The sequence below is a fragment of the Pristiophorus japonicus genome, chromosome 24, assembly GCF_044704955.1.
Source record: "Pristiophorus japonicus isolate sPriJap1 chromosome 24, sPriJap1.hap1, whole genome shotgun sequence".
Lineage (NCBI taxonomy): Eukaryota > Metazoa > Chordata > Chondrichthyes > Pristiophoridae > Pristiophorus > Pristiophorus japonicus.
The window spans coordinates 29350960-29371191 of NC_092000.1; the positions used below are offsets into that span (position 1 = coordinate 29350960).

General features: G+C 47.5%; 1 protein-coding gene across 2 annotated transcripts in view; it reads right to left on the reverse strand.

Annotated features, from left to right (window-relative positions):
- The window catches only part of LOC139237992 (kinetochore-associated protein DSN1 homolog), a 44848-nt gene that overhangs the window by 6640 nt on the left and 17976 nt on the right, over positions 1-20232 (reverse strand). For both annotated transcript variants that reach the window (XM_070867372.1, XM_070867371.1), the window contains exons 5-10: positions 18277-18350; positions 16314-16386; positions 12466-12553; positions 10481-10540; positions 6474-6545; positions 1785-1932 (exon numbers count right to left, since the gene is read on the reverse strand). In XM_070867372.1, coding sequence (XP_070723473.1) covers positions 1785-1932; positions 6474-6545; positions 10481-10540; positions 12466-12553; positions 16314-16386; positions 18277-18350 — 515 coding nt within the window. The remainder of the gene's footprint in view (positions 1-1784; positions 1933-6473; positions 6546-10480; positions 10541-12465; positions 12554-16313; positions 16387-18276; positions 18351-20232) is intronic.

A 20232-nucleotide genomic window follows, 5' to 3' on the forward strand; every position in this document is an offset into this window, starting at 1 on the left:
GCTCGCTCAAAGGACAGGTACTGGAATGTAGTTGATATGCACCTTTATCTCACTACAGTTACAGGATTGAGCTGCCCTAATCACATACGACTCAAAGGAACAGGAGTCGGCCATTCAGCCCCTCAAGCCTGTTTTGCCATTGAATTAGATTATAATTGATCCGTATCATAACCCTATCTACCCACCTTGCTTCCGTTACCCTTAATGATCTGTACCTAACAAAATCTATCAATCCCGGTTTTGAAATTTTTATATTGCATAACAGGGGAGAGTGTCCCAGATTTCCACTGCCCTTTGTGTGAAGAAGTGCTTCCTGACACCACTCCTGAACGGCCTGGCTCTAATTTTAATGCTATGCCCCCTTGTTCTGGGGCCCCCACCAGAGGAAATAGTTTCTCTCTGTCAACCCTATCAAATTGTTTAATCATCTTAAACATCTCAATTAGATCACCCCTTAATCTTCTATACTCGACGGAATAACAAGCCTAGACTACGCAGAATGCCCTCATAATTGAACCATTTTAGCCCCGGTATAATTCTGGATAATCTGTGTTGCACCCCCTGAAAGGCCAATATATCGTCCCTGAGGCGCAGGGCCCAGAACTGAACACAGAGCTCCACATTGGGGTCCTCTACAGAGCTTTGTATAACTGTAAGATAACTTCAGCCCCTTTGTGTTCCAGCCCGTGTGAAATGTAGGCCAATATTTAATTCGCCTCTAATTATTTTCTGTACCTGTTGACTAGCTTTGTGATTTCTGTACTTAGACTGTTAAATCTCTGTTCATCCACAGTTCCTAGCTTCTCTCCATTTAGAAAATACTCTGATCTACCTTTCTTGGAGCCAAGTGGATAGCCTCACATTGAACTCCACCTGCCAGTTTGGAGACACATTGAAAGTGTTCCAACATCAGCCCTCACCCTGCCCCGAGGACACTGGACCTGCGAGACTGCTGAATCGAAGTGGAGTCAGAGGTAAATGCTGAGCATGATCCATCCGGCAGGAATCGCAGCGATTACGGCTCCATCGAAACCCTCGGGAGAGCCTCACGGGCCTGTCTCACCGACGCAGCGATCCAGGAACTAGCCCGGCTGCTTCCCCTCGGCTCTCCCTGTTTCAGAATCCGGACAAAAGCTGCCCACAGCGATCTCACAGGTCCCACTGCGTCACAACCAACAGCTCGCTTCGCCCTCTTGGTTCAATTCCAACCTCAAAAGGGAAAGGGCATAGCCCGAGGGAGCGGATGAGAGAGTCCAGCATTGTCACCGACGTGTAGAGAATGAGGATCAAAAGACTCGCTCTTCCCCCCCCGCCACGTTAAAAAATGTTTCATCCGAGTCCTCCGACTCGCAGTTAACATACACACTGCCCAGGCTCACTACCTCCTCCTCACTGACCTCAGCCCCCGGTACTCAGCCCCCTCCCCACCGGCCTTCTGCCCCCGGCACTCAGCCCCCTCCCCACCGGCCTTCTGCCCCCGGCACTCAGCCCCCTCCCCACCGGCCTTCTGCCCCCGGCACTCAGCCCCCTCCCCACCGGCCTTCTGCCCCCGGCACTCAGCCCCCTCCCCACCGGCCTTCTGCCCCCTTCCCACTACCCCTACCTCACCGGCCTCTGCCCCTGGCACTCAGCCTCCTTCCCACCGGCCTTCTGCCCGCTTCCCACTGACCCCCACCCTACCGATCCTGCCCCACGAACCTCTGCCCCTCCCACCGGCCCTCTGGTCCCGTCCCACAACCCTCTGCCCCTCCCAACAGCTCACCTCGGCCCCGCCCTGTACTCACTATACATTCGATGTCCTGCAGAATCGGGATGTCCTTATCCAGAATGCACTGATAATCCGGCTTGGTCCTGATCACGTCCACCTGCGAATTCTCCATCACTGGAATCGGGTCAAGTGTCCCTCCAGCCACTTTCGCCTGCTCCAAATCACTGAAATAAATACAATTATAAGATCCAGTTTCCTGTCGCCATTGATTAAAGGATTTCAACATCTACAATCACAACACTGGATCAGCCCAGTTACTCCCTCCATCTCTCTCCACAGGGCAGTAAAAGGCTTTTGGAGAAAGCGTTTGGTTAGCAATCAGATTGGAAACCCTTTGTTGATCAGGCAGAGTGAGTGCCTGTACCCAGATCTCTCTCCACTCTCTGCCTGGTGGATCTGACTGGCCAGGTTACTGACTGGCTCCCAATCCTGGCTCCGCCACTTTCTGATGTAGGAAGCACGGGGTTAATGTGAATGTTGTTTGGAAACACTAGCTATGTCACAAGGCATGATGGGAAGCTTTGCCAAAACAGACAGAAGCATAGTGTCAGCAGTTAATAAACAACAGTTGGTATAAAGACGTTTCATGATGCCTTGTTACAGAGGCAATGGGCAAACAGAAAACAGTGGAAATAACAGAATACATTTCCCGAGAGCTTACACGATTAACAATTGGCAGTTGCTCGGTTGTTGATCGAGTAATCTCTTAGCTTGTCAACTGTTGAGTTTCGCTTCCGCTGTATTATGTATAATCACATTGCCACGACTACTGTAAAGTTGAGACACTTTGGGACCATCTTGGGATGACAAACACTCTCCCCTGCAGGCTTGTATTAAAGAATTCTCGTATCGTGGACTGTAAGTGACTTCCAGTGCTGTTTTTCCCTCAACACTTCGGTTGCCATTTTTTACTGAGAATTTCATCATTAACATTATAATTGAAATAATATTGTTTGCCAATATCCCCCGTTTATCGGATATAGTCCTCGGTGCATTGGGACTGCAGTACCTCTCCCAAATGGCCGTGCTTTAGACAGCAAGTATCAGGATGTTGGACTGGAGTGAAGAAAGTGTCATAACACAAGCCCAATCCAGTTGCCACACTTGCATCTTCTGACTCAGGTAACTGGATCGTGAGCGGAGTGGGACTCCTGACTCGTTTTCCCTTCCCAGCACCATAGCCGCAGGAGAACTCTAGCGCTCAGACCCACTGCCTCGACTCACATTTAAAGAAAGCCACAGTGCTGCGGAATTGGAGCCCAGCGAATAGCAGGTTCTTCCCAGGTTAGTGGAGAGGAGAAATTAAAAAAGCATCCATCGAACGTCCTCAATTAGGTTATAACCTTGGAAGTATTCCATTGCCCCCCCCACCCCCCTTCTCCCCAAATGGCCAGATAATCTGTTTTAGTGATGTTGGTTAAGGGATAAATATTGGCTCATCTTCGAATAATGCCGTGGGATCTCTTCTGTCCACCCAAGTTTAATTTAACCAAATACCTTGGTTTAACGTCACATCCAAAAGAGGACAGCTCCTACAGTGCAGTGCTTCCTCAATGGAGAGTTAGCCTCAATTATGTGCTCAAATTTCCAGAGTGGGACTAGAACCAAGTTTGTAGATGACACTAAGCTGGGTGGCAGTGTGAGCTGTGAGAAGGATGCTAAGAGGCTGCAGGGTGACTTGGACAGGTTAGGTGAGTGGGCAAATGCGTGGCAGATGCAGTATAATGTAGATAAATGTGAGGTTATCCACTTTGGTGGCAAAAACTGGAAGGCAGAATATTATCTGAATGGCGGCAGATTAGGAAAAGGGGAGGTGCAACGAGACCTGGGAGTCATGGTACATCAGTCATTGAAAGTTGGCATACAGGTACAGCAGGCGGTGAAGAAAGCATATGTCATGCTGGCCTTCATAGCGAGAGGATGAGAGTATAGGAGCAGGGAGGTCTTACTGCAGTTGTACAGGGCCTTGGTGAGGCCACACCTGGAATATTGTGTACAGTTTTGGTCTCCTAATCTGAGGAAGGACATTCTTGCTATTGAGGGAGTGCAGCAAAGGTTCACCAGACTGATTCCCAGGATGGCAGGACTGACATATGAATAAAGACTGGATCAACTAGGCTTATATTCACTGGAATTTAGAAGAATGAGAGGGGATCTTATAGAAAACATATAAAATTCTGAAAAGGACTGGACAGGTTAGATGCAGGAAGAATGTTCCCGATGTTGGGGAAGTCCAGAACCAGGGGTAAGGATAAGGTGTAAGCCATTTAGGCCTGAGATGAGGAGAAACTTCTTCACTCAGAGAATTGTAAACCTGTGGCATTTTCTACCAGAGAAAGTTGTTGAGGCCAGTTCGTTAGATAAATTCAAAAGGGCCCTTACGGCTAAAGGGATCAAGAGGTATGGAGAGAAGGCGGGAGTGGGGTACTGAAGTTGCATGATCAGCCATGATCATATTGAATGGTGGTGCAGGCTCGAAGGGCTGAGTGGCCTACTCCTGCACCTATTTTCTATGTTTCTAACCCACGACCTGATTCAATGCGTGTGCTACCCACTGAGCCACGACTGGCAAATCAATGGAAATGAAAGACCGACGGTAGCTGGCACCATTTAGACCGAGGTGGTCGGGCGTTAGCTCCAACCCAAATACAATGGGAATAATGGTTTAAAAAACAAGGAAAAGAGGGCAAGGAAAAGTTTACTGAGCTGCAGATCACTGGGGTCTTGTGCCCAATCTAAGAATTAGGAGCAGAAGGCCATCGGCTCCTCGAGCCTGCTCCACCATTCAATAAGATCATGAAGCTCCAATTCCCCGCCCGCTCCCCATAACCCTTCATTCCCTTAGTACTCAAAAATCTGCCTATCTCCTACTTAAATATATTCAATGACCCAGCCTCAACAGCTCTCTGGGGCAGAGAATTCCACAGATTTACAACCCTCAGAGAAGAAATTCCTCCTCATCTCAGTTTTAAATGAGCAGCCCCTTATTCTGAGACTATGTCCTCTAGTTTTAGTTTCCCCTATGAGTGGAAATATCCTCTCTGCATCCATCTTGTCGAGCTCCCTCATTATCTTATATGTTTCAATAAGATCACCTCTCATTCTTCCGAACTCCAATGAGTATAGGCCCAACCTATCTTCATAAGTCAACCGCCTCATCTCCAGAATCAACCGAGTGAACCTTCTCTGAACAGCCCCCAATGCAAGTATATCCTTCCTTAAATACGGAGACCAAAACTGTACGCAGTACTCCAGGTGTGGCCTCACCAATATCCTGTACAGTTATAGCAGGATTTCTCTGCTTTTATACTCCATCTCCCTTGAAATAAAGGCCAACATTCCATTTGCCTTCCTGATTACTTGCTGTACCTGCATACTAACTTTTTGTGTTTCATACACAAGGACCCCCAGGTCCCTCTGTACTGCAGCACTTTGCAATTTTTCTCCATTTAAATTATAATTTGCTTTTCTATTTATTCTGCCAAAGTGGATAACCTCACATTTTCCCACATTATACTCCATCTGCCAAATTTTTACTCACTTAGCCTGTGTATATCCCTTTGCAGATTTTTTGTGTCCTCCTCGCAATTTGCTTTCCCACCCATCTTTGTATCATCAGCAAACTTGGTGACTCAGTCCCTTCATCCAAGTCATTAATATAGATTGTAAATAGTTGAGGCCCCAGCACCAATCCCTGCGGCACCCCACTAGTTACTGTTTGCCAACCGGAAAATGACCCATTTATCTCGACTCTCTGTTTTCTGTTAGTTAGCCAATCCTCTATCAATGCTAATATATTACCCCCAACCCCGTGAACTTTTATCTTGTGCAGTAACCTTTTTTGTGGCACCTTATTGAATGCCTTCTGGAAATCCAAATACACCACATCCACTGGTTCCCCCATATTCTGAAACTATGCCCCCTAGTTCTAGATTCCCCTAGGAGGGGAAACATCCTCTCTGCATCTACCCTGTCAAGCTCCCTCAGAATCTTATATGTTTCAATAAGATCACCTCTCCGTCTTCTAAACTGCAACGAGTATAGGCTTAACCTGCTCAACCTTTCTTCATATGACAACCCTTTCATCTCAGGAATCAACCTTGTGATCCTTCTCTGAACTGCCTCCAATGCAAGTAAAGGAGACCAAAACTATTCGCAGTCTCACCAATGCCTTAATATGGTGCAACATCCCCACCAACACCTGGGAGTCCCTGGCCAAAGACCGCCCTAAGTGGAGGAAGAGCATCCGGGAGGGCGCTGAGCACCTCGAGTCTCGTCGCCGAGAGCATGCAGAAATCAAGTGCAGGCAGCGGAAGGAGCATGCGGCAAACCAGTCACACCCACCCACCCTTTCCTTCAACCACTGTCTGTCCCACCTGTGACAGGGACTGTAATTCCCGTATTGGACTGTTCAGTCACCTGAGAACTCACTTTTAGAGTGGAAGCAAGTCTTCCTCGATTTCGAGGGACTGCCTATGATGATGATGTACAGTTGTGGCAGGACTTCCTTACTTTTATGCCCCATCCGCTGCTGACATCCCTCAAGCATGTGATATGTCTCCACAGGAGAGTGCGCACGTTCCACACAAAGAGTCACATGTTTGTGTAGCTCGGAATGGTTTAATTTGATTCTCACAGACTGTGACGGGGGTTCCAGTGTATCAGACATCCGACTGACCAATCCAACCGACTGACAAGAACTTACGCGACTGCTTGATCCGCGTTTTGCCGATAGACTTCCAGCAGTTGGTCCCAAGCGTTACACTCAACCTTTAACCTGCAACAGGAAAAGCAGCACAGGATGAAGGATTTTGTTGCTAGTTTTCCTTCCCCTGAAGGCGTTGCCTCTTTGCCCAGTGAGGTTTCTTGGACAACAAGCACCCTGTAGTACCACACTCAAAGGCCATAATCCACAGAGAGCTGTCAGCAGGCCATCCCATTGTGGGATAGGTTACAGCTGAACCCCATCTTGCCCTCGCCTATCGCCCACTCGCTTGGTTCTGCTCTATTCCCATAAGTGGACCATGTGTCCCTTATGGTCGGGTTACCTTCACTGCCCAATGTCTAATCATACCACCCCCCCGCCCCCATCACCGGAAAGGTGAACAGATAAACATTCCAGTGGGGCAGTCAATTGAAAACCAACATTTTACATGTATGTGAAGGAATGTAATTAGTGAATGTTTACCCCAGGGAATTACAGGGCACCCACTATTACTCCAGGGGGATGACTCACAGGGCACCTACTGTTACCCCGGGGCATCACAGGGCACCCACTGTTACTCCAGGGGGGTGAATCACAGGGCACCCACTGTTACCCCGGGGGAGGGGGGGGGGGGGATGATTCATCCACCGTTAACTGGGAAGCTGATCAATGTCGGGGATTGAACTGGGGACTGTCCTGGTCTGCGCAACTCCACTCCTCACTGAGCAATCGGGGGAGCCCAGATTCGAACTGTACACAATTATTACACTGCAAACTATTAAAGGACTAGATGATCACGCGCACACTGGGTTAGTGTCCATATTCCCGAATATCATACATTAGTCTAACTTCAGTTTATGCTCCTTAGATGTTGCACACTAGGAAGTTGGAGTGTTGATCTCGAATCTCATATTCCAACATATGTATAAAAATGATATACACACATATAAAATATACACACATAATAAATATATATGTTTGTATCTATATCTATATATATATAAATACACACATATGTAAAATATACACATACAACATATAAAACACGCACACACATCATTATCTGTCTATTTTTTGCAATGCAAAGCATGGCACTGCCGATATTAACACTCGTCATCGGAAATAGCTTGGCCCTGATTCCAATCGTACTCACTTCCCCTGCCGATGACACCAAAGATACTGGAAGCTCCCCTGATGAGTGGGAGAGAGTACTCTGGGACCCAGCCCCACAGGCCTGGAGGATCTCGAGTTCGAGGCCCGGTTTTTGTGCTCCGTTAGATGAGCTCAGCCAGAGTAGCGCAGGGGTGCCACAAGAACGTCAATGACACTGGTCTCAGAGAGGGAGAGAACCCGCCACGATCATCGCTCCCAGTCATCATTCAGCGACCTGTGCTGGGAAGGGCTTGGGCAGACGCTGCCCGTCATTCCGGCCCGTGCTCTTGGGTAAAGAACGATTGTTTGGGCAGTGCACCAGAGAGCAGTCGACACCCGTGGAACCCCACCCCCAAGGTGAGTCAGCAACCCGGGGAGAAGGGAAGGAATTAAAGTGTTGAAACACTAAGCTACATACTAAAACCCAGATCTCCTGAATTGAGCCATCTCCCATACGGATAGATCTCCCAGTGAAGAATAGCTCGCTTGGTATGAAATTGCTATCCTGGAATATCAGGGTTGCAATAGCTTTAAACTAAAAGGCCAACAGCGCCACCAGCTGGAAGGTAATGGGACTGGTGGCCTGATGTAACACACCACACAGTGCCAGGACTGGCAGCAAGCACCCCAGCCCCGCCGTGGATCAGTGCCCAGCCCCATCTTGGCGACACACCGGTATCTGGAGCTGCAGCACACTGTGAAGAACTACAATTCACAAACTTTGAGGAAAAATAGTCAAGAATTTAAAGAAATAACTTGCATTATTTATAGCGCTTTTACCACCACAGGACTTCCCAAAACGCTTTTGGAGTGCAGTCACTGTTGTAATGTGGAAAATATAGCCTGCATGTCATCATGGAGCAGGTGGAGGATGATCCTTACCAATGGATCCATCACAGACCCAATCCACATCCGGACCGGGGTCAAGCAGGGCTACGTTATCGCCCCAACCCTCTTCTCAATCTTTCTCGCCGCCATGCTCCACCTCAGTGTCAACAAGCTCCCCGCTGGAGCGGAACTAAACTACAGAACCAGTGGGAACCTGTTCAACCTGCACCGTCTCCAGGTCAGGTCCAAGACCACCCCAACCTCTGACATCGAGCTGCAGTACATGGAGACACCTGTGTCTGCGCACATACAGAGGCTGAACTCCAGGACATAGTCGGCGTATTTACTGAGGCGTACAAAAGCATGGGCCTTACGCTAAACATCCGTAACACAAAGGTCCTCCACCAGCCTGACCTCACCGCACAGCACTTCTCCCAGTCAACAAGATCCACGGCGCGGCCCTGGACAACGTGGACCACTTCCCATATCTCGGGAGCCTCATATCAACAAGAGCAGGCACGACGATGAGATCCACCGCCTCCAGTGAGCCAGTGCAGCCTTCGGAAAAGAGTGTTTGAAGACCAGGCCCTCAAAACAGCCACAAAACTCATGGTCTTCAGGCCTGTAGTCATAACCGCCCTCCTGTATGGCTCAGAGACATGGACCATGTACAGCAGACACCTCAAGTCGCTGGAGAAATATCACCAACGATGTCTCCGCAAGATCCTACAAATTCCCTGGGGGGAAAGGAACACCAACATCAGCGTCCTCATCCAGGCCAACATCCTCAGCATTGAAGCACTGACCACACTCGATCAGCTCCGCTGGACAGGCCATAGTTCGCATGCCAGACACGAGACTCCCAAAGCAAGTGCTCTACTCGGAACTCCTTCACGGCAAACGAGCCAAAGGTGGGCAGCGGAAACTTCACAAGGACACCCTCAAAGCCTCCCTGATAAAGTGCGACATTCCCACTGACACCTTGGAGTCCCTGGCCCAAGACCGCCCTAAGTGGAGGAAGTGCATCCGAGAGGGCGCTGAGCACCTCGAGTCTCAACACCGAGAGCGTGCAGAAATCAAGCACAGGCAGCGGAAAGAGCGTGCGGCAAACCAGTCCCACCCTCCCCTTCCCTCAAAGACTATCTGTCCCACCTGTGACAGAGTCTGTGGCTCTCGTATTGGACTGTTCAGCCACCAAAGAACTCACTTCAGGAGTGGAAGCAAGTCTTCCTCGATTCTGAGGGACTGCCTATATGATGATGATGTGGGAAATGTGGCAGCTAATTTGCGCACAGCAAGCTCCCAAAAACTACAATGTGATAATGACCAGATAATTTGTTTTAGTGACGTTGATTGAGGGATAAATATTGGCCAGGACACCGGGGTAACTCCCATTGATCTTCATTGAATAGTGCCATGGGATCTTTTGTGTCCACCCGAGAGGGCAGACAGGGCCTCGGTTTAACGTCTCATTCGAAATGCAACACCTCCGACAGGGCTTTTGTGCTAAGTATCTGGGACTTGAAGCCACAACCTTCTGACTTTGAGACAAGAGTGCTACGAAGTGAGGCATGGCTGACACTGAAAAGTGACGGTGTTGACTCAAGGGGAATTTCTGAGAGCTTCGGTGCAGCTCACAATGCGCGTGAAAGAAGACGGTATCCCCAGTAGTTCAGATTCTAAACACGTGTGGCACAGCAGACTGGGAGGATTGAAGATTCTATCCCTGGTCTGCACGGATTTAACTCAACTGGACAGACAGTGGAAGAAGCTCCAGCAAAGCCCACACAGTCCGGTGATCTCCCTCCCATCCCAGTATACCCGCAAGAGTCAATATCTTCAGAAAACTGGGGGGAAATTTATTTTTAAGAAAAGTAGAAATAATAAATTTGCAGTATTAAATGGTTAATTATGGAGCAATGCAGTTGTGCTGCTGAATTGAGTCAGTTTACCAGGTGAAAATGCTCCTTTAAACTCTGGTACCGTGACAGAGTTTTAACACGAAATAAGAGGTTGGGACATCCTACCTGGAAATGTCATCCTTCAGTTGTTTCATCATCGTCTCGGTTTCTGGCGAGGGAGGAATGCTGAAAAACAAGAGCCATCGAGGTCACAAACACTGGCTGCGGGACATGTACACGACGTCAGCAATGGATTAGGGCGATCACACACTATTAGCACAACACCCTTGAACAAACACAGGTTGCGCGAGACAAAGAACATAAGGAGTAGCCATACAGCCTCTCGAGCCTGCTTCGCCATTCAATAAGATCATGGCTGATCTGATCATGGACTCAGCTCCACTTCCCCGCCCGATCCCCATAAACCCCTTATCATTTAAGAAACTGTCTATTTCTGTCTTAAATTTATTCCACAGTTTCCACAGCTCTCTGAGGCAGCGAATTCCAGATTTACAACCCTCTGAGAGAAGACATTTCTCCTCAGCTGTGTTTTAAATGGGTGGCCCCTTAATCTAAGATCATGCCCTCTAGTTCTAGCCTACCCCATCAGTGGAAACATCCTCTCTGCATCCACCTTGTCAAGCCCCCTCATAATCTCATACGTTTCGATAAGATCATCTCGCATTCTTCTGAATTCCAATGAGTAGAGGCTCAACCTACTCAACCTTTCCTCATAAGTCAACCTCCTCATCCCCGGAATCAACCTAGTGAACCTTCTTTGAACTGCCTCCAAAGCAAGTATATCTTTTCGTAAATATGGAAACCAAAACTGTATGCAGTATTCCAGGTATGGCCTCACCAATACCTTATATAGCTGTAGCAAGACTTCCCTGCTTTTATACTCCATCGCCCCCTTTGCAATAAAGGCCAAGATACCATTGGCCTTCCTGATCATTTGCTGTACCTGCATACTGTCCTTTTGTGTTTCATGCACAGGTCCCGTTGTACTGCGGCACTTTGCAATCGTTCTCCATTTAAATAAGAACTTGCTCTTTGATTTTTTTTCTGCCAAAGTGCATGAACTCACACTTTTCGACATTATACTCTATCTGCCAAATTTTTGCCCACTCACTTAGCCTGTCTTTGTCCTTTTGCAGATTTTTTGTGTCCTCCTCACACATTGCTTTTTCTCCCATCTTTGAATCATCAGCTACTTGGCTACGTTACACTCAGTCCCTTCTTCCAAGTCGTTAATATAGATTGTAAATAGTTGGGGTCCCAGCACTGATCCCTGCGGCACCCCACTAGTTATTGGTTGCCAACCAGAGAATGAACCATTTATCTCGACTCTCTGTTCTCTGTTAGTTAGCCAATCCTCTATCCATGCTAATATATTACCCCCAACCCCGTGAACTTTTATCTTGTGCAGTAACCTTTTGGGTGGCACCTTGTCAAATGCCTTCTGGAAGTCCAAATACACTACATCCACTGGTTCCCCTTTATCCACCCTGTTCGTTACATCTTCAAAGAACTCCAGCAAATTTGTCAAACATGACTTCCCCATCATAAATCCATTCTGACTCTGCCTGACCGAATTTTGCTTTTCCAAATGTCCTGCTACTGCTTCTTTAATAATGGACTCCCAACATCTTCCCAACCACAGATGTAGAGCACGCGCAGTTAACAGCTCCAGGTTAGCCCGGTGCCATTCACTGGTACCTGGTCTTTGAGGAGAGGCAGTGAAAATAATCGGGCTTCTCCAGATATTTATTATGGCGAAGAGCCATTGTGTGGCAAGATGCACATTCACAGCTGCAATTCCGAGATGCAACAATCTCAGGCACCACCAGTGCAGGCTGACTGGGAGACAGACCCGTTCCATAGGGCCTGACACTTCCCCAGTCACGGAGCCACGCTCACATCCCCGAGCGGATGGTCACTGGCTGTGGCTGACACAGGTCCCCAGCATGGCTTCCCAGGTGGGAACCAAGGAAGAGAATGTTTCATACAGTTACATAAACTTAAAAGCTGCATCTAAAACAACAAGAATGTTAAACTCTAACGCTGGAGAGGTCACGTTAAGTATTGAGCTCTTCGCTTGGGGTACTTACTCATCTGGTTTCTCTGTGCATTTCCTCAACGTCCCGTCTAGTTTCATCGTCTCCACAATGCGCTTAACGTCACTGGAAATACCGGAGGCTGGAGGTACAACCGAGAAAAGATCAATCAATCAGAGCAGAGGGAAAGCACGTAGCACCGTGGAACGCTGGGACAGGAGCTGTGCACCAGCTCCCTTATCCTGGTGCTACCACTGTGCAGAAACAGCTGAAGGACAGGCATCTCTCCAGGTATACTCACTCGATGGCAAGAAAAACGGATCTGCTATTCAGAATGTGCTTCAATCAGTTTCATGCAGCGGTCATGAGCTATTTCTTGTTCTCTACGACACAAAGAGCTTAATAATGACTGTTGTATTACTGGTACTATTCACCTCATCTCTTTACTGTTTAATACATTTGTTTAGCAGTTGAAGCCCAATCTTGGAGTAGCAACTACTGGTGGAGTGGCTGATTTCATGGATAAGGCACGGTAAGAGGCCATCCATATTCCCATCCGTAGACAGTGTAGGTCAAGGTGAAAGAAAGGAAAAAGAACACGAGAAAGACTTGAATTTATATAGCGCCTTTCACAACCACCGGACGTCTCAAAGCGCATTACGGCCAATGTGTAGTCACTGTTGGAATGTGGGAAACGCGGCAGCCAATTTGCGCACAGCAAGCTCCCACAAACAGCAATGTGGTAATGACCAGATAATCTGTTTTTTTTGTGTTGATTGAGGGATAAATATTGGCCCCAGGACACCGGGGATAACTCCCCTGGTCTTCTTCAAAATAGTGCCATGGGATCTTTTACGTTGACCTGAGAGCGGCTCGGTTTATCATGGGTCCTCGGTTTAACGTCTCATCCGAAAGATGGCACCTCTGACAGTGCAGCACTCCCTCAGCACTGCACTGGAAGTGTCAGCCTAGATTTTGTGCTCAAGTCTCTGGAGTGGGACTTGAACCCACAACCATAACTCCGAAACAACTGCATCAGGTTAAGCTGCAACTTGATTTCTGTGTGCGAGGTTGTTTTTTAAAAAATCTCTTTAGGTATTAACAGAATTAATTAAGTCAGTACAAAGCTAAATTTTTATGTATTTACTTAAAATTGAGCCCCAGTTATATGAAAGAACGTAATTAGTATTAATATTGGCTTGAACATAGGCCATTCAGCCCCTCGAGCCTGTTCTGCCATTCAATGAGATCATGGCTGATCTGCAACTTAACTCCATAAGGACCGTTGGCCCATATCCCTTTAATACCTTTAGTTAACAGAAAGCTATCAATCTCAGATTTGAAATAAAAAATTTATGTGCCATCAATTGCCGTTTGCGGAAGACTTCCAAACTTTTACCGCCCTTTGCGTGTAGAAGTGTTTTCTAATTTCACTCCTGAAAGGCCTGGCTCTCATTTTTAGACTATGCCCCCCCAGTCCTAGACTCCTCAACCAGCGGGAATAGTTTCTCTCCATCTACCTTACCTGTTCCCCTTAATATCTTGAAAACTTTGATCAGATCACCCCTTAACCTTCTAAATTCTAGGGAATACAACCCTGATTTTTGTAATCTTTCCTCGTAACATAACCCTTGAAGTCCGGGTATCATTCTGATAAACCTACGCTGCACTCCCTCCAAGCCCAATATATCCTCCCTAAGGTGTGGAGCCCAGAACTGCTCACAGTGCTCCAGGTGTGGTCTAATCAGAGCTTTGTACAGCTGCAGCATAACTTCTACCCCCTTGTATTCTAGTCCTCTGGATATAAAGGCCAGCATTCCATTAGCTTTTTAATTATTTTATGTCCCTGTTCATGACATTTTAATGATCGATGTACCTGGAACCAGAAGTCTCTGGACCTTCACTGTTTCTAGCTTTTCACCATTTAGAAAGTACCCTGTTCTATTCTTTTTAGGTCCAAAGTGGATGACCTTGCATTTGCCTACATTGAAATCCATTTGCCTGTTTTGCCCATTCACTTAATCTGTCGCTATCCCTTTGTAATTATTTTATGCTTTCATCTACACTGTCTACAATGTCGCCTATCTTTGTGTCATCGGCAAATTTGGATACATGACTTTCTTATGGCATCATCCAAGTCATTAATAAATACTGTGAATAGTTGAGGCCCCAACACAGATCCCTGCGGGACACTACTAGTCACATCCTGGCAATTAGAGTACCTACCCATTATCCCTACTCTCTGTCCCCTGCCACTCAGCCAATTTCCTAACCAGGTCAATAATTTGCCCTCAATTCCGTGGCTTCGACCGGAGTTAAGTTTCTTATGTGGGACTTTATCAAATGCCTGATTCCATCTGCTGCATATGACTCCATCCCCTAGCGCTGACCAGCACACTGATAAAGCCGCTCACTTCACAAGTCCCATCACCAACTTACATTTATATCGCGCTTTTTATGTAGCAAATCGTCCCAAGGCCCTGAACAAGAGGGTCAATATTTTTTATTGATAACGAAGAGCTATTGTATCAAGGCAGATGACCAAACGCTTGGTCAAAGAGGTAGGTTTTAAGGAGCATCTTAAAGGAGGAGAGGTAGGGAGGTGGAGAAGTTTAGGGAGGGAGTTCCAGAGCTTAGGGCCCAGGCAGCTGAAAGCACGGCCACCAATGGTGGAGCGATTAAAATCGGGGGATGTGCAAGAGGCCAGAATTGGAGGAGTGCAGAGATCTTGGAGGGTTGTGGAGCTGGGGAAATTTACAGAGATAGGGAGGGCCGAGGTCATGGAGGAATTTGAAAACATAATTCAACTGCAGAGCTCTGCGAGGGGAGATCAAGCAGTCCTGTCCACAATCTGAAGCAGGAAAACTCAGTGTGCAGCTTCCCTCAGCAGGATCAGAGACTGAGGGAGAGCTTTCTTAATCCACCAGTGAAACACATCATTGAATTTTTGACTGCAATTGTGCTGCCTTTTAAAAAAAATGACACTGCAAAATCAAAAGTGGCAGTATAACTCAGGTTTTATCAGTCTAGACTCTGTAGAACATTTCAATGGAGATGAATGTTCTCTGCCAGCTCGAGGTTTCAACCTCCCAAGTCCCGGTCCCACGGGCAGAGTTTGGTTGCACAGAAAGAGGGTCTGTGGAATGTGTTGCCTCATGTTTCTAATGACATCACGATGCCAGAGGTGCAAGAAGCAGCAGGCCAACGAGAAACAGCTGGTTGCTTCCACTGGGTAGATGCAGAGAGGATGTTCCTCCTCGTGGGGGAATCTAGGTCTAGGGGCCATAGTTTCAGAATAAGGAGTCGCCCATTTATAACGAAAATTAGGAGGAATTTCTTCTCTCAAGAGGGTCATGAATCTTTGGAGTTCTCTGTCCCAGAGAGCTGTGGAGGCTGGGTCATTGAATATATAAGGTGGAGATCGACAGATTTTTGAATGCTAAGGGAGTCAAGGGTTATGGGGAGCGGGCGGGGAAGTGGAGCTGAGGCCAAGATCAGATCAGCCATGATCTCATTGAATGGTGGAGCAGGCTCGAGGGGCCAAATGGCCTATTCCTGCTCCTGTTTCTTATGTTCTTATGTTTCCCATCACACATTCAACAGTACGTGCCTGTCCTGGGGAGCAAAATCGGAGAGACTGGGGAACAGAATGACAGCATAAACCTAGTCAAAGGCTGTCGGATAACACTCCCGTGAAGCGCCTTGAAATGTCTTACTATGGTAAAGGCGCAATATAAATACATGTTGCTGTCGATGAGAGTGACAGGTTCTCGCAGACGATACACTCTCGCCTCACCAAGTGCAGTATAATTCCACCCACAGGTGCTCAACTTCAGCGGGGAAACAAAAGCTTTGCTTCGAGGATAAAGAGAGATGACAAACTGAAGACATTTCCGACTCACCATCGGTTTGAAAGGTGGCCAGGTTGAAGCCCTCTAGTGGCTCCAAGGAGCGTTGCAGCTTCTGCAGAGTATACTGAGAGAGAAAAACAGCTTTACATCTAGTCATCCAAAAAGGCCAACAGCCAAAAGAAAAATATATTTACAAATATACATGAATGCCAAGATACATTAGTGAGTCTTCTTAAGCTAGTGCATGTTGGCTCAAAATTAGCCACAAGCTCGTGATTCCCACAGTCTGCTGCGACATCAGTGGAAGCCGGCAGAGATTAGACTTCCCACAAAGGGAGGGAAAATATCTCGCCCTGAACTGGAAAATTTCATCAACTTTGCTTCCAATTTCCACCCTTCCCTCATGGTCCAGCTCCGACTCTTCCCTTCCTCGACTTCTGTGTCTCCATTCCTGGGCATAGGCTATTGACAAACATTCACTATAAAGTCACTGACTCCCACCCCGCTTCGTGCAAGGACTTTATTCCATTCTCACGGTTTCTCCGTCGCATCTGTTCTGACAACGTCATCTTCCATACTAGTGCTTCAGATATGCTTTCCTTTTTCCTCAACCGAGGATTCCCCTCTGCCGTGGTTAACATGGCCCTCGACCGTGTCCCGCACTTCTGCTCTCACCCCTTCCCCTCCCTCCCAGAACCATGACAGGGTTCCCCTTGTCCTCACCTTTCACCCCACCAGCCGCCACGTTCAACGGATCATCCTCCGCCATTTCTGCCACCTCCAGCGGGATCCCACCACCAAACCCTCCCCTCCCTTCAGCATGCCGAAGGGACTGCTCCCTGTGCGACACCCTGGTCCACTCCTCAAATCACCCCCACCATCCCTTCTCCCCTTCCCACGGCACCTTCCCATGCAAACGCAGCAAATGCAACAACTGCCCTTTTACCTCCTCCCTTCCCACTGTCTAGGGCCCCAACACTTCTTCCAGGTGAAACAGCGATTTACTTGTAATTCTTTCAATTTAGTATACTGTATTCGCTGCTCACAATGTGGTCTCCTCTACATTGGGGAGACCAAACGCAGATTAGGTGACCACTTTGCAGAACACCTCCGTTCAGTTCGAAAGTGTGACCCTGAGCTTCCGGTTGCCTGTCACTTTAATTCTCCCACTCCACTCCCACTCTGACCTCTTCATCCTCGGCCTCTTACACTGTTGTACTGAAGTTCAACGTAAGCTCAAGGAACAAACAACACCTCATCTTTCCTTTAGGCACTTTACGGCCTTCTGGATTCAACATCGAGTTCAACAATTTCAGGCCGTAACCCCTGCCTCTATTTTTTTGTTTTTTTGTTTCTCTTTCTCATGGCAGCTGATGACGAATCTTCCATTTCCATCCTATCTAGACTCATCTTTTGTTTCTTAACTTGCTCCATTATCATCTCCTTTTGCCACGCACCATCATCCCTTTTGTCATTTAATCTCTCTTGCCTTCCACCCTATCACAGACCTTCCTCTTTGTTCTTTTCTCCCTTCTCCCCCGCTACATCTCTAACTTTTTCCAGTTCTGACGAAGGGTCATTGACCTGAAACGTTAACTCCGATTCTCTCTCCACAGTTGCTGCCTGACCCACTGAGTATTTCCAGCATTTGCTGTTTTTATTTCAGATTTCCAGCATCTGCAGTATTTTGCATTTGTATTCGAACAAAAAGAGAGTCCAGGCCCTTTAATTCACCCCTCCCCGCAACACTGCTGGAGCCCCAGAAGCAGACTGCCTACCCACTCGCATGGGCGTGACTGTGGGGGCTGGGGGGAGGAGAGATAGGAAAATTAAAAATCACACAAACCAATTTATTACACATCCAAGTTTAGATGAGTAAAATCTGCAACTGTAGTAAAAAAATTCACATTGAACACGGTATGAAACTGTCACAATTCCGCCATTACATTTTACTGAAATCTGTGACCAATGTCCGAACTTACAGTACGAAAGAGAGATCTCCAAAGTTTCATACCTCCAGACACGCGTGAAACAGCAGTGCCAGCCTTTCCTCCTCAGGCAAATCCGTGCTGATCCCCTCACAGAGCTCTGAAGAAATGGAGGAAGTTGAAAAGTTAGAGATAAAACGCGCATTTAAAAACCACTGGGGAGTTTCCAACTTCAGAATAGTTACGCCTCTGACGTAGTAACCATTGAAAGAATTGCATCAATTATTCTGAATTTTTAAAAAGAATTTCCAGCCTCATTGTCTCACAATGTTATGAGCTGGATTAACAGCTTTCAGCTGCACATTGAGAATCATGTGACTTCGATGATCAGCACCGTGTGAGAATAACCCTAGCTACGCATATTTATTTATGCTGTAATATTGCATTTCTACAGCTGTTCATCTTCTGAAAGCAGAACGTGAGGAAAATGGTTTGTGCAGCAGGGAGCCTGAATAATGTAGGTAGTTTCTCCTGTTGGATAGCACCAGACTGCACTCACAATGAACCTAGTTACACCATCGTTAAAGCACAACTCGTTGCACTAGATAAGGTAGTATAAAGAAAGACTTGTCTTTATAGAGCACCTTTCTTGGATTAGACCGTCCCAAGCACTTCACTGCCTTAGCTGGATAAGTCAAAGTACTTCGTATCCCTTGAGCTCAGTATGTGCCAGTTCATGATCATTATCAGGAACCGAATGTCTCTCACTTAGAGCCAAGCTCTTACCTAATGGTGAATAACCAGAGTCTGGGGAGCGTGTCCCCAAATGAAGTACTCTTGAACTGTTGTAAAGTAGGGAAGTGCAGCAGACAATTTAAACACAATAATTTCCACATTCAGGTAAATATTTTTCTTTACAAAAGTACCTTTTTGATGGTGGGCTGCAGTGGTCCCTTTAATGACCGTTAGATGGATCTGGTTTACATGAGTGCAGCTGGGCTGGCACAGGCTGCATTCAGGGCAGCCCAATTTTGCACAGGGGGCCTCAAACAGGCATTTGGCCCTTTTTTTGCAAAGAGTTTAACATCCATTTCCGGCACCAGCCCTGGACACCTTATTTTTGTGTGTTGCCTATACCAACATAGCGGGTGCCACACCTCCGGCTAGTACAGAGCGTGCATTCCTGCCCGCCATATTGGAGGCTTAGGCACCATTTAGCGCCCGAAAACAGACCAAAGGCGACATCGATAGTCTACGTCACGGTCTCTTGCTGGATCAAGATTCTACCTTCCCACAACTTACTCAGGTTGAAATTCTTCACATTGTCAGCCAAGACAGTTTACTGTCAAGTCAGCTATTCAACTATGGACAGCATCACATCTCAGCCTGACTCTGTTCTCACGTGACATCCGTTCACGTACATTTTGCAGTTGGGGGACACTGAATAGTGATCAGGAACACCGAGAGGCACATTAGAAGCTATCAAAACCACGGAGGTATACATGGAACACAGGAATGCACAGGTCGGAAACAACCATTTTGGTTCACTTGACCAACCCAGAGTTCACAAACACAGGCTACGTCCATCAATAGGTGTGCTTGTAAAATGCCTGGCCAACGCCGTCTTACATTACAGGTGTTGGCAGCTTCGTGGGCCGCCCCGACCTGTGTGAGAACACCACTGCAGGTCGGGGCTATAAATAGAGCTGCAACGCCGGACCCTAGAACATTGTAGGCCGCCCCGACCTGTGTGAGAACACCACTGCAGATCAGGGCTATAAATAGAGCTGGAGCGCCGGGCCCTGGAACATCGTGGGCGGAGGTGCGGCAAATGAGGGTTCGGGGCCCAGAAGAGGCGAGGGCCCAGGGGCAGCACGGGCCTGCCCACATTGTGATATGTGTGCGCACTAGGTCCGTGCAGCAGAGCAGGTCTCCAGTCGTCCTGGTTAATTCTTGCCACTGTCGAACGTGTGCAATGTGCTGATGTACAACAGTCACCACACGTTAAAAAAATCTACGCACAGGCATCTTCCATCCCCTCA